This window comes from Macaca mulatta, chromosome 6, assembly GCF_049350105.2.
Source record: "Macaca mulatta isolate MMU2019108-1 chromosome 6, T2T-MMU8v2.0, whole genome shotgun sequence".
NCBI classification, from domain to species: Eukaryota; Metazoa; Chordata; class Mammalia; order Primates; family Cercopithecidae; genus Macaca; species Macaca mulatta.
In genome coordinates, this window is record NC_133411.1 from 146,575,403 (window position 1) to 146,590,865 (window position 15,463).

The 15,463-nt window shown below is 42.3% G+C and overlaps 1 protein-coding gene across 3 annotated transcripts in view; it reads right to left on the bottom strand.

The window, feature by feature from the left end:
- Positions 1–12,302, bottom strand: part of KLHL3 (kelch like family member 3) — a 116,861-nt gene extending 104,559 nt beyond the window's left edge. The window contains exon 1 of one of the 3 annotated variants that reach the window (XM_078004266.1): positions 12,053–12,253. In XM_078004266.1, the coding sequence (XP_077860392.1) occupies positions 12,053–12,066 (14 nt within the window). In that variant the 5' untranslated portion in view covers positions 12,067–12,253. 3 annotated transcript variants of the gene reach the window in all.
- Between the last annotated feature and the right edge of the window lie 3,161 nt (positions 12,303–15,463).

The following is a 15,463-nucleotide window of genomic DNA, read 5'->3' on the forward strand; positions in this document are numbered from 1 at the left end:
CATTATGTATGTTTGTTACAGGATTTTTGTAAATGTTTTTTGTCAGATTAAGAAAATTCCCTTCTATTTTTATTAAGAGTTTTTAAGTCATAAAATTATGCTAAATTTTATCGAACGTCTTTGTGTATCTAATGAGATGTTCATATGGGTTTTTTCCTTTAATTTTGTAATGTGATGAATGACACATATATTTTCTAATACTAAACCATACTTGCATCCTTGGGATAAATCTACAAACTGTAAAATGCTCTGTAAGTATTCATTATAAATATTGTCTTCAAACTGTGGAGAGACTTAAAAGCCAGGATGAGAAAGCATAATTTGGTATGGATCAGGGAACCACTGAAGGTTCTTGACAGGGAATTAGTAAGATTAAAGCACAGAAAAGCCTAGTGAACAGATATTATTAGCTTCACTTCAAAGATATGGAACAGGTATAAACTAAAAAGAGCCATTTTAGAAGCACTGACACAATCTCCAGTGTAGCTAGGGAGCAGGAAATCTCACTCTTCTGGTGTGTTGCTCTTTGCACTTTCCAAAATGGTCCAATAACGATGTATCCTTGTTAATACAATGTTGTGTTTACCAAAAGGTCTCAAACACAGATTGCCTATTATCAGAGGATCAATGTTCAACAAAATATAATTCACACTAGAGCCTCCCTGAAAGAGCAAGTGACTTGCTGATGACCATAGGGCTGGCTAGGGAAAGATACTGGTTTCCCCAAATCCATTCAGAGCCCTTTCCACCCTTGATGCACAGGCAAGGCTTGACATCTGAAGGAACCCAAAGTTCCTTTCTTCCCCTGCTCCTCCATGAAAAGACACAGGGAATTTGGAAGAGATTCTGAGTCCCTGGTCTCTGGAAGGTACAAGCTTCTTGGCAATTCATTAACCTTCCAGAGAACAAGAAATTAAGAAAAGAACATCTGAGGGCCCAGAGACGTTCAAAAAAATATTTACGAGATTGTACAAATAGTAAGTGGTAGAGATGGGATCTGAGTTTAGGTATCCTGTACTTGAAGCTCACAACCTATACCCTCCAGCAATATAGTTCACGCATGTACACAAATGCACATACGTATACATATTTCTCAACCTAAGGTCACATGCCCAAGAACAGAGTTGCTAGATCTTACCATTTCATCCCCTAAACCTTTTCCCCTCCATTCATACCAGATCTTAACTACTTAACCCTCAATAGATTGCCCCATCCCCACGCTATCAAGTCCCAATCCCAAGAATTCTCAGTTCTTGTTCCAAAATAAGGCTAGAGGATCCCCTCTCCTCGCCTGTGAAACACAGACCACACTAAGGTATATTCCCACTATCTTGTGCAAGTCTAATACCATACTTTTCACCCTACCCAGACCCAACCAAAATCACACACACGCACACACACAATTTTCCAGGCAGACTCAGCCACAAGATGTTTTCTGTTGAAAAGCATTTCACAGTAAATGCCCTTACTCTAAGCATAAAATGGTTGATTTCACCAAGAGCAAAAACTGGCCCCAGATTCTACTAAAAACCATAGTCAATGTTAATTTATATGTGCCCCTCCCACCAGACCTGCAGCTCAAGCTGCTAACCAAAGGAACTTTCATCTGTATCCCACTGTCCAGGGTTCCAGCAACATTCAAGTTGAGCAGCCATATTTAAGATTCAAATGGGTCAACAATCGTAGATGTAGTGAGAAAGTATGGGCCAGGCAGAATCTTTGCTCTTTGCTGTAGAAATATACAGAAATGATCATCTAAGCCATTTTCTAAATAAGCTGCAGCACAATCAGAACACATAAATCTACTCAACTTTGTCAAAGCATCAGATACCTGGCTCAATACTTTAATTAATTTCCACACTGGCCTGTTACTAGTAAACTTGCTTATATGAACCACTACTGGTGCCATGATGAACCCACTGCAGTGGATGATTCCTTCAACAGTCCACAGAAAGGGTGTCCAAATTGGTTCCGACTTACCTCACACTCACAGATACCCACTGACCCCATTCAAGAAGACATACATGTGAGACAGTCAAGCTTCATGGCCATAAGGATAGACATAGTTGGCCCTTCTTTCCTGGGCTTTCAGCTTCTCTTTTCCCTTGACTTAGACTGTTACAGTGGCCTCCCACCTGCTGTTTCCCACTCTAGATACTCTCCCTCCAAGTACTTCCTGCACACCATTGCCAAACTCATCCTTCTAAAATGTCATCTGACCATGACTTTCAGATCCTCACTGCACACAGGTCTCTTCAGGGGCTATGAGGTTTATGAGCTGAAGCTTCAGTCACAGCCCTCTGCCTCCATTTGTTCTATATGTTGAGTGTCCAAATAAAATTTCCTTTCAAAGGACTCTATAGCTAAACAGCTGAAAAATCATCAGTCTACAGGATAAAGTCATGATTCTTGCCTAGTATTCAAGGACTTCCTTGACCTGGACTGAACCTAAATGCCAGCCTTACCTCTCTCGTTTACTCAAATATTTACTAAGTACCTATTATGTGCCAAGCAGATGAACTATTCACTGCAGACACCTAGATTTCCCTTCTCTTTCCCTGTATCATAATCTAAATACCTGTTATTTGAGGACCAATTGAGCTTTGCCTCCTCTATGAAGCCCTTGGGATACGTCAGTTCTAAATGAGCTCTTCCTTCTCTGAATTCCTGTAGTATTTCTGGCTTGTAACTCAGCTGGCACATAGAATTCTGCCTTGTGCCTGATTACTTCTTCATGGTACAAATCCAACTATCTACCTGCCTCACACTAGATTCAACATACCTGGAGGGCAAGGAACATGTGTCTGAGGACTCTGTATAGCTTAGCCTGCCCAGCATGAGGCCATGCCCAGAGTAGGTCCTCATTACATATTTGTCATCTGAACTCTACCTGAAAACCCTTCACTTGTCTTTACAAGAGTTAGATGATAGAGCAGAAGGGGATAGTCTGACCAACACTTTTATTTTTTAATGAAAATAGAGTTGGCCTTCAGAGTTAAACTATAAATAAATATACATAAAATAGTAATTATAAAAGTTATAGATAAAAATATATAAGCTCTAAAACTTAGGCCCTCTTTCAGCACCACACCTTCCAAAGCCTTCTTTCCTGCCCTCCTCTATCCTCTAAATTCCAGATCCACATATCCAATGTCTTATTTGAGTCCCCTAGATTTTACACAGGTAACTCATACTTAGTCAAAATTTAAGTTCCCTACCCTCCCTTAAGCCTGCTACTCTTTCTGTATTCTCTATCTCAGAGGCATAACCAACCACCCAATCACCTATCTAAGTCAAAAACTGGGGTGTTATCCTTGATATCTTCTCCCTTTCTCTCTCTCACTCCTCACATACAGCCATAAATCATTATCAATCCTATGTGTTAATATCCCTGCACCCCATTTCCTTCTCACTTTCACTACCACCACAACCCCATTCCAGGCCATCATTGTTTCTTGCCAGGATTATTCTAATAACCTCCTCCCAGACTCCAGAGGGACCTTTCCAAAGTGTCAATGTGTTCAGGGCATGTTCTACATGAAGCCTCACTGATTCCTCACTGCATTCAGAATAAATCTCAGGCACCTAGCCTGGCCCTTAATCCCATCGTTGCCCTGAAGACTTCTCATTACTGTAATACTAAAATACTTGCAATAGCCAAAATACACTAGGCTCTCTGCCTTGTGAAGTTTTGTCTGACTAGAAAACTGTTCTATCCTATTCCCCACTCACTCTCCCCTGTGTCTAGCTAGTTCCTACCAGCCTTCAAGCCTATTCCCTGAAGCCTTCCCTCTCTTACTCCACTACTCACTAGATTAGATAAAATCTAGTGGGAAACTAGGTTAGTTTCCCCTCTTCTGCATTCCCACAGTACTCTGTGCTACCTTCTGTATTGTATTCTAATTACCTCTTACTTATCTGTCTGCCCCACACACTGCGTGCTGGTAAATGTTTAATAGTTGGTTGGGAGGAAAGGAGCCCTGATTTGTAACATTTGCCAATTTCCAGAGTGTAAATACTCCCACCATGGCAGATTTTAAGCTACCAACATGATGCCACCAAACATGAGATTTGGGAAGAGATGTGCAACAGCACACCATTATATCACTGTATAGTATTTCTACAGCAAGACGCAATAGACACAACCTCAAAGCCCTAGAAGATTATAGTAAAAATAATTAGAAAGTGATGAGTTTGGGGTACTTTATTACATTCAATTTTAATATAATTTATGTTACATAATTTAATCGTTAATAATGGCAACATTTAATAATTGGCTCACAAAATTCCTGAAAAGTTAACAAACAGCTTTTGCAAGTGGGTGAGTGCTGACTCCAGCACACTGCTGCCCCCTCTAGATTGTGAGCTCCATGAGAACCAAGGCAGTGTCTTAGTTGCCTCTGAATTCTTAGCTTCTGTCACGTGATAGGTGCTCAATAAATGACTATTGCGTAAATTAATTGATAGATAAGTAAATTAGGTTTAACTACTGACCACTGTAGCTTTCCTTACTCCCCTTCATTAAAATACTGATGGCTTTGTCCTCCTCAACCTCCTCTCCATAACCCCTCCACCCCGCATTCAGAGAGGAGTACTTTCTTAGGCAGCCCAGTCCCCTGCATTGATGACACGGAATCAGGAGGATGGGGGTGAGAGAAAGCCAGCAACAACTGGAGAAGAGGGAAGAAAGGCAGATGGGTTGCTGCTTACTGTGTCAATTCTTAGAGTCTTTCTATTGCTGAGGAAAATGGAGCAGTGAATGGAAAGCAAAGGATACTAAAAAACATGCTAGAAAGGCAGGAGATAGAAGAGTCTCCAAGCAGGCTGATTGTGCAGCCATGTTTGGGGGAATCTAACAAATGAGGAGCTCCAAATGATGAGAACTCATGGACACAAAGAAGGGAACAACAGACATTAGGGCCTACTTGAGGATGGAGGGTGGGTGGAGGAAGAGGAGCAGAAAAAATAACTATTGGCTACCTGGGTGATGACAGGTACTAATCTGTACAACAAACCTCTGTGACATAAGTTTACCTATATAACAAACCTGCACGTGTACCCCTGAACCTAGAATAAAAGTTAAAAAAAAAAAAGAAAGAAAAATCAAATGAGGAGCTCCAGAACATCCTGGGTGTGCAAGAATGTAGAAGGAAGGAAAGGGGAGTCTGAGAAATGCTGTTAAAGGTTATGATCTGTTTCACCTCTAAAGGTCTCCAAGAGATGCAAATAAAATTCAGAAGTCGTGAGCTGATACTAGCCACATACAAGAGGCAGAAGCACATTATGTTCAAGCTAGAGATGAGATGGAATAAAGAGGCAAAACCACTCAATGAAGGCAAAACAACTCTGAGCCAGGGCAAAGCTGTGCTGAATGCATTAAAAACTCTCAACAAAGAAAGTGTAATTTAGAAAGGAATAACCAAAAACTAAGAATCAGACAGAGAAGAAAGCCCTCGGTCCAACCCATCTCACTCTGTCTAGGAAAGTGATTTAATCACTAGATGTCATCAGCTGGTTCAGCCTTAGGTCAGATCCCCATGGTGGAGCTTGAAGCCTATAAATACTCCAATGCCATAACTCAGTCCCTAGTTTACTCTGCAGCGTTTTGACCAGTTTGGCCTCCCCCGTGGTCGTCCTTCAGAGAGCCAGAATGTGGTTGCAGGCCCTCAGGAATATCTTGCCAGTAATATTTTACTGTAAATCAATAAACTGATGACATGTTGACTATTGTACTTTAGGTTCTCATGAGGTCATTGGCATGACTCTGCTTCTCCAACTCTGGGCAGCAATGGGACCCTATCCAGATAGGATTTCTGAGCCCCTGGCACTCTGGTCAAACTGCAGATCTAGTAAGTATCCCAATCCTAAAGTTCAAGACCAAAATGACCAAACTTAGATTGCTACTTCTGGATTAATGAAGAACCTGACTCGTGAAGATGTCCAGCCAGCAGGATTCAGGACTTGGTGGTGCAGTCCTGCCACCACAAAGTACCATTTACACACAGGTTACCAGAGAGCCCCATACTCTTCATCCTCTTTCAGCAGTGCCACCTCAGTTCATAGCATTAGGTTGAACCCCTGTAATAGCCCACATGGATATGTAGAACATATGCATTAGTAAGGTATAGATTGAGTTAACATTTCCTGAAAGTTGAGGGTATGTTAAAGCACCTTACCTCCATTATCTCATTTTATCTTCAGAACAACCCTAGGAAGTAGGCAGTATTATCTCTTAAGGTACAGAGATAAAATTTGTCCAAAAGTCCCACATAACTAGTAAGTGCAGAACTGGCACTGAAACCCAGGCCTATCTGACTCCAAGGCCTGGGCTCTTAATAACAATGTCCACCGACTCAGGATAATGTCCATAGCCCATCAGACCAAGGGAGGCACAACCCCTCATGTCCCACTCTCTGACGTTTTTCCTTGTACGACCAAACCAGGCCAAATGAAAAAAGACTAAATCTCCTAGGACCTGTGATATAGCACTACTTCACTTCTGATTATGGGAAATTGCAGTGTGTACTGGAGTCAGTGTTATTAATTGTACTGAACTTGGAGTTTACACACTGGGGCCTTCACACAAGCCAATCATGATTCACCAAAGATGACCAGCAGCTGCTGTCATTCCTGTAATGTGCTCCTTCATAAACAAGCTCAAGAACAGGTATGTTACTAATCACATTCCTAAAACCCCAACTCACAGACCACTTTCTGCAAAACTCAAGGGGAAAACTCTTAAATGGGCTATGTAAAAATGTAAAACATTTTACACAGACAGATAAAATTAGACAAGAAGAGAGAAAGACTAAAAGAAAACATGCTATTCATTATGTGACATTTTGGAAGCCAAGTTTATGTTTAGTTTGAATAGGAGAGATAAGCCCTTGCATGTGTGTGATTTTGATAGTGGCTACGATATACTTTCATAAATGAAAATGAAAAGTCCAGGAAAGTTGTGCTAAGACTCCGAAAATCCTCATAAATGATAAAAAGTTAGATCTCTGACCTGAGAGGCATTGAACTTATTTAACAGAAAAAAAAAAAAATCTGGGTTGGGCGCAGTGGCTCACACCTGTAATCCCAGCACTTTGGGAGGCCAAGACGGGTAGATCACGAGGTCAGGAGATCAAGACCATCCTGGCTAACATGGTGAAACCTCGCCTCTACTAAAAATACAAAAAATTAGCTGGGAGTGGTGGCGGGCGCCTGTAGTCCCAGCTACTCTGGAGGCTGAGGCAGGAGAATGGCGTGAACCCGGGAGGCGGAGCTTGCAGTGAGCCGAGATGGCGCCACTGCACTCCAGTCTGGGCGACAGAGCAAAACTCTGTCTCAGAAAAAAACAAAAAAACGAAAAAACCTACCAGCACATGTTCAATCTATTTTTTACATGGTTTATTAGTGCTCTATTCCGTTTAACCTAGTTTGAACATTCATCCAGAAAATGAAAAAAAAAAAAAGGTTAGTTTGATGATGGCAAATTTCATCAAATAAAGCACTTTTTAGGAAAACTCACACAAAAATTATCTTGTCCAGATCTGTCTTACCAATTCAAAACTTAGCAAGCAAAATCCTAAAAATCCAAATCTGGGTGCAGGGAAATCAAGAGGTTTCTTTCCCTGACTTTGTTTTTGCAGTTGAAAACTTTACTTTGCCAAAAAGTATTTCCAAAATGGAAAAATTTGGTTTCAATTATCATGGTTGAAATGCATGCACATCTGCTTCAGGCAGCAGTGATGCCCAAAACTTTTTACAGAATTTTCTATCCCTGACTTCTAAGGTTCGGGGAGGACTAAGTGACTTGCCACTGGGAACAGAAAAAAGGCGAGGTTGCTCAACACTTGCTCTTCCCTGGGTCTTGCCAGCATTTAACCTGACATTAGAAAACTCAACATTTAAAGTATACTGGCTTTCAAAGTCTTGTCTCCTCAGAAAATATTCTCTATCTGTCGTTCCTGGATCAAAGGTAAATAGATGAGCTCCTTTGGATCAGAAGTTCCCTGAGGTCCAGGAACAGGCTCTCCTTCGTAAAAACCAGTCAGTAAGAACTATCCTCTGAGGACACCTCACACAAAATCACAGCACAGTGCCCGGTACATGATGCCCGTCTCAAGCAGGGGCATCGCTGTGCTTCTGATGAAGAAAATAATCATGATTTTAAGAAAAATAGACAATTAACTTCCCCTTTTTATGATGCTTCTTCCAAAGTTGTGCTGCTCTGTAACTCTTGCAGATCTGCCACAGTCTGGGCCTCAATGTTTTTTTTATTGTGGTAAAATAGATGTAATATAAAATTTATAATTTTAACCATTTTTAAGTACAGTCGTACTGTTGTACAACCATCACCACCATCCATCTCCAGGATTCTTTCATCTTCCCAAACTGAAATTCTCTATCCATTAAACAATAACTTCCCCACTCCTCCCTCCCTCCAGCCCCTGGCAACCATTTTACTTTCTGTCTCTATGAATCTGACTAACCATTTATTTTGAAATTTTATTTTAAGCTATCCACAAGGCTGATTTCCAGAACTGAAATAAAATCCCAATTGCAAGGACAACTGCCATTTGTGATACCTATCTTCTCTACATACCCACTCACATGGACACAATTTATCATTGTAATAGCTAACAGCCAGAGACCCTTTCCCTTTGCAAAAGAGAAGACAAAATCACCTTCGTCTGACTGGTCAAGCCACAGTGATTCTCCCACAGAGGGAACTGGGGAAGACTCAGTATCATAAGTTCCAGGAGAGACCTGGAAATCTAGAAAGATACAGCAAAGGTTAGTGCAAATTCACAAGTTCTTCTTGAGATTTTGGCCTGAACAAACATGTATCCAGCCCATGGTTCCAAATCACTGAGGCAACTAGATGCCACAGGTTGTCTATAAAAAGAAAGATTAAGGTAGATCTTGATGAAACCTAAAAGAAGAAATGCCAAGCCCTATGGGGGAACTTACTATACGGAGATAGTTTTAGGTAAGAAGCAAGATGATGGCCTGATAAGCTCCCTCATTTCCTCATGGAAATGGTTCTACTTAATCTGCTTTGGATGATAAACAGAGAGAGGTCCTAAAATATGCCTTGGTTAGTAACCCAGCAGCGAGGTATAGGCTACAACATAGCAATAGGTGGATACCAATGATAATAGCAACTACCATCTCCTGAGTACTCACTCAGTGCCTAAAAAACTTTACTAGGTACCTTACACATATTGTATCATTTAATCTTCACAACAGCTCTATGAAGTATAAGTACTGTTATTATTTCCTTTACACAAAAGAGAAAAATTAGTTCTGAAAAGAGTGTGACACACTCAAGGTCACACTGTAAAGTAGATTCACCACTAGGTCTAAGTTACTCCAAAGCCCATGCTTTTAATTAATAGCCTTTCAAGGTACAAAGTATTTTCATACCCTCGTGGCAAAGAAAAAAAATTGTTCATTAGCAATCTCTTGGTTGAAATTTTGTAATGCTTAAAAACAGCCCCAATTAAGATTCAGCAGGTTAAGTGTGGAACAAGCACCAGATTCAGGATCCCTCCAGTCTCTGGAGGTTGGACATGTGATCCTAGGCAAGTCACTCAGCTTCTCCGGACCTCAATTTCCCAGGGAACTTGCAAAACAAGGCTACTTCCCTCTGTTCTCCCCCCTACCTCAAAGCATTCCATGGAGTCAGTTACCCGTGCTAAGATAATAAGGCTGATATCCAAAGATGAACCTATTGGCCAAAGGCTTCAGTCTCTTCTCTCACCAACTTTCTTTTTAGTTATCAGAGCCTCACACAAAGGTTATTAGTTAATCAGCTAATAACTATTCAGCACCTGCTATTTGTGTACCCACACAGTAGTCAATGGGCGTATTTAGAAGTACAAGGTACTAGCCTTGCCCTTGAGGACCTGTCTCCAAGTTTGGGGACTGCTAAGATATATGAAATAAAAGCACTAAAAGATCTGATGGGCCTATTATTCAGTGTCCAACTATGAGATGCAAACTAGAGGGATTAGAATTCAGAAGAACATCAGCCAGGACTAGAAAAGCTGAGTTTCCAAGATAAAGTAGAATTTTAGAATAACCTTGATAGATAACTTTTGCAAAATTAGAAGGGAAAGACATCCAGCAAAAGAAACTCTGGGAGCTAAGGATATGAGGCTAGATGAAGTAATGTATAGGATGGGTGATCATGAAAGAGATCAATAGAATTGTTAGTAGGTTTATGAGTGAGCAGTGGGAATGGGAACAGGAGTTGGAGTTCAGAAGACTTGAATGCCTGGCATGGTAAGCTGGGCTTGAGGCAGGAACAAAAGGTATGACCTGGGTGACCTGGTGAACATTGGAAGCTGCTCGGTTTGGATTTCTTGTCTACCATCTGCCTTCAGCAGAGGAAAAGTACAAGAACATGTGCAACCTGGTGTTCTAAAGCCATAGACATCAGCCATCCCAGCTGAGAGGCCCCAGGACAGGGGCAGGGACTCATTACATTTCTGAACACAGAACTGGGAACACAGTGCCCCAAACCATTTGATCCGCTGCTAGTAGTCTCACACTGATCTCTCAACCCCAGTTACACCACAGATCAAGCAAATAGGCATGGCCCAGAATCTCTAAACCTTCATCACATCAGCCCCATTCTCTGCCACCTACCAGACCAATGGAACACTGTTTGGGGGACCAAAGACACTGCTCACCTCTGCCCCACACCTAGGAAACAAGCCTTCACATGTTCTGCTGCCCAGCAGGCCACATGCAGTTCAACACTAAACTCCTGTTACAAAGAGCACCCAGAAAGACGATGCACCAGCAGCACAGTCAGTCCCAGGCTCTTCCTGTGGGAGTCATCAAGAACACAATTCCCAGGGCCTCTACGGACAAAAGAATGAGATGACACTCAACCATCATGCCAGTTCTAATAGGGTCTAGAGATGTTCAATGGCATCATTGAGCCCCGTGAGACGCAGAAGTCACAACAACTCATGAAAAGGAAAGTGTTCACTGAGAGATTCTCTAGTGTTGACTTAGTTGAGCCTATTATTGTTAACCAGATAGTTACTGTCTGCATCAAACTGGCAACCTGGAGCAGCAGCCTTCCCCTCAGTGGTGCACTGCCATGGCCGGACCCCTCCCTGCAGTGCTCTCTCCTCGGATAAAATGGCAAGCCCTGTACTCTACCAACTGCAGACCAAAGAATGAAGAGGTTGGCACTCAAGAGATATTTTACTTCATAGACAGAGGAATGTCACCTCTGCACTGCACTGAGTACTTTCACAATGAAAGATTCAGATCTTCAGATAACAATTTAAAAATTTAGATGGGTGTGCCTGCCAGGATCTAACTGCCTCGCTAGTTAGATCCAGCTCAACAAAAGTACTTGAAATCTTTTCTGCTGGTTCGTATTTCAAAAGAAATCCCTGATGGAGGAAGCACAGACCTTCCAGTATAACTCATAAACTTTTCAATACAAATATGAAACTCAGTTCAGAGCAAGTGTCATCTGACTGGATTTCTCTCCTTCATCCCTGAATGTGTGTGTATACAGGCATACACGGCGTGCCTGCGCGCACACACACACACAGCCATCAGCATGGCATGCCTGCTGAAGATTCGAGCACTCCTGCGTGAAAATGCAAGTACACTATGTCAGGCCGGCCCCACTATGACATCAAAAACCCCCCACCAAAGAAAAAACACCCCGGGAAAGTAGCCAGGAAAGGGAAACGCCTCCTTGAAACAGCCTGAGAAAGGCAATCTAATTCAGCCTGTGCTGAAACTATTCCCGAACACCAGCCAGGAAGTCCCTTCTTTCAGGGTGCTCCGCTGCCTAGCAAACCCAGACCTGCCTTTGCGGAAGCCAGATCTCTGGAGATTCAAGCCCTGGAATGGGTGGTTTGGAAAGCGGCTTTCCTGCTCTTGCTCTGCCGCCCTTTGAGATCCATCAGTGGCCAGGTTTTCCAACCCTGCCTAGCCAATGCAAGCACAAAAGCTGGTGGCTGTACCGCAAGCACACATTTACTTATATACACACACAACACAGCACATACTTATACATACATACCTTTCACCCTCCATTGTGTGAGGCCCAGTCAGGGTGGTAGCCGCTGAACTGTGTGCATGCACCCGGGAATCCTAGTTCTGTTCTTGATTCTCCCAGCAGACCAGTGGGAGATCTGATCAGCAACAGTGATTCAGCATGGCTGCAAGTGAAGCCTCCTCCCTTCTCAATCCTCCTTCCTCTGACTTACTCGCAGCAGCTTCTACCGCAAAAGCAGCAGCAGCAGAAAATGTCTTACCCAGAGCTCCCTGCAGCCCTTTCAGCTGCTAAAAGCAGCAACCCACTTGCTCCCCCTCCCCCGCAGGCTTGCTGCTCCTTGGTCTCCTAGGAACGGCAGCAGCTCCAGCGACCCAGGTGCACTGCCACCTTTCCAGCTGCCTCTGCATCTGCCCAGGCATCCCCAGCCCAGGCGATTAGCCCGCCCCTGGGGCTCCTGCCTCCTCTGTCTAGGCTGCAAAGAATCAGGCAGTTCGTCACTAGCCCGAGAAATACTGGCCCCTACACCCTCCCCTGCCCCCATAGGCTATGAGTCTGTCAGCCTGGCCAGATTGCTGGAATGAGGAGGCCCCTCTGTGGCCTGCAGTGGAGTTTATCATCCACCTGGGGAAATTCACTTGTAGGTCACAGTTTATGTTCCAAATCCTCCTCCCAAATTCTATAGTAGCTCTGAGTGTCTGATAGATGGGGAGAAGTTAAGGAAAAAGCACCTGACAGAAGTGAGAAGAACACAGAGAGAAATTAAAAGAATACAGAGAGAAATTGGAAAATTAGTCGAAAAAGAGAGGTAGTACAAATAGGTGAAACGGAAACAAACCCTATTTTACTCCAAGAGGCCAAAGACTACTGCAGTAAAGCTATCACAATGAATACTAAAATATCTTAGCACAATCCTAAAATATCTTCCTAAAATCTGTCATATTGGAATTTAACTTAAGCTGTGGCTCCAACTAGTAAGTCTCCCACTGAACCCCCATATCCAGCCAAAGATCTTTCACATCCTGTAATCTCCAGCTGCTAAGCTTCTATTTAGACTAATTTAACTCTCCCTGCCTGGAAAGGCTTCTCCAATCCCAGTCCTTTAGTCTTTCTGGGAGGCTAGTCAAAATCCCATGTCTTCATAACTTCCCGAATCACACCAATGACAGCCAATCACCACCAAAATAGCTACAAACTATACTGTCCTGTATTGTCATCTCACACCTAGCTAATTCATTATTTATAAATCTTCTTTCCCAAACTAAAACATAATCTTGTGGAAGGCAGGAGGCCAGTCTGTATATCCTAGCCACAGAGGCTTAGAGGTAACTGGGGCAATTAGCCACAAAAAGTGGTGCAGAAGCTACCCTAATGCCTCAGAAAAATCAGCTATGAGCATCTCTCTTCTGGGACCCCTCAAGACACTCCTGGGCTTTTCCGAATCTGCACCAGCTCTCACTGGGTGAGTGACTTTCCTGAGTAGTGTTCTCCACACTCTGGACCTCATGCTCAGCTACTCATTCACAATATAGGGTCAAGACCAGACAGTCTTTAGAGTCCCTTTCAGCTCCAAAATCACAGGATTCTAAAAATGTTTTAAATGGTCTGTTTTTCTTCTCAGAGTAATCTGTATGATTGTTTAAGAAGAAACACTAGGCTCTAATGTTTTGTAGGGGGCTTCAAGGAGGATAACATGATGTAGGTGAAAGTATGAAGAGACGCTTAGTAAATCTATCATTCTTATCATTTTAACCTGATAAATGTCTTCACTACTACAAAGCTCTAAAACCACAGAAGGAAGAGAGAAACACTGGGGTGACAGAAAGTAAAAGTAACTAATACTTTATATAGCCTCCTGAACTCAAACTGGCTACAGGGTTATTCTCAAAGATTACCTCCCCTGGCACCTCAGTGTTCTCTTAGACGAGGCCATTACTCAAACTCACTCTTTCTCAAGTGAGAAGAGGCCTGGATAATTTCATTTACACCCCACAGGGCTGTATCTTCACTTCTTCCTTTCACAACAATACCCCTCCTATCTTGTTCCCTCTATGTCCCTTCCTCCTCTAATCAGCCTTGTGGCCCTGCTCCAGATATTTCCTCTTGAGGTCAATCACAGGGACCACAAAAAACTGAACATCACAAATAAGGAAATTGAATCTCGGAATCCATGCCAGAGTTCAGACATCCACCAGGAAGACAACTGGGTGATTCATAAAAGGGACATAAGAAAGAGATGACTCCTTTGCACATACCCACGTTTACATATTCGCCTTACAGGAAGGTGGGGAAATGCCACATCTAATACACCAGACAGAAAGAAAAAAGATCCAAAAAGGAAATATGTAAGGGTTGTGGGTATTCAAGTTTCAAAATACAACTATTAAGAGCCAATATCAAAACCCACAAAATTTCCCTGCAACCCACTTTTGCCATGCTAACCGATATCATTATAATGTATGTGTCAAAACCATACTACTACACCTTCATACTTTATTCACCACTCACGATTCACAGGAAGTAGACAGAATAGAGAATACTCAGAAGACGCCATTTAGAAAAGAAAGCTCATCTTAAGCAAAAAGAACAAAGCTGGAGGCACCACATTAACTGACTTCAAACTATACTACAAGGCTATAGTAACCAAATCAGTATGGTATTGGTATAAAAACAGACACATAGACCAATGGAACAGAAAAGAGAACCCAGAAATAAAGCTGTTCACCTACAACCAACTGATTTTCAACAAAGTCAACAAAAATAAGCAATAGGGAAAGGACTTCCTATTCAATAAATGATATTGGGATAACTGGCTATCCATATGCAGAAGAATGAAACTGGACCCTATCACCATATATAAAAATTAACTCAGCCAGGTGCAGTGGCTCATGCCTGTAATCCCGACACTTTGGGAGGCCAAGGCAGGCAGATCACCTGAGGTCAAGAGTTTGAGACCAGCCTGGCCAACCTGGCAAAACCCCATCTTTACTAAAAATACTAAAATTAGTCAGGTGTGGTGGCATGTGCCTGTAGTCTCAGCTACTTGGGAGCCTGAGGCAGAAGGATCATTTGAACCCAGAGGTTACAGTGAGCCGAGATTGTACCACTGTACTCCAGCCTGGGTGACAGAGTGAGACTCTGTCTCAAAAAATAAAATAAAATAAAATAAACTCAAGATGCAGTAAACAATTAAATGTAAGACCTAAAACTATTAAAATCCCAGGGAAAAAACCTAGGAAATACCCTTCTAGACATTGACCTTGGCAAAGAAGTTACAACTAAGTCCTCAAAAGCAATTGCAGCAAAAGCAAAAATGACAAGTAGGACCTAATAAAACTAAAGAGCTTCTGTATAGCAAAAGAAACTATCAACAGAGTAAACAGTGTACGGAATAGGAGAAAACATTCATAAACTGCATCTGACAAAGGTCTAATATGC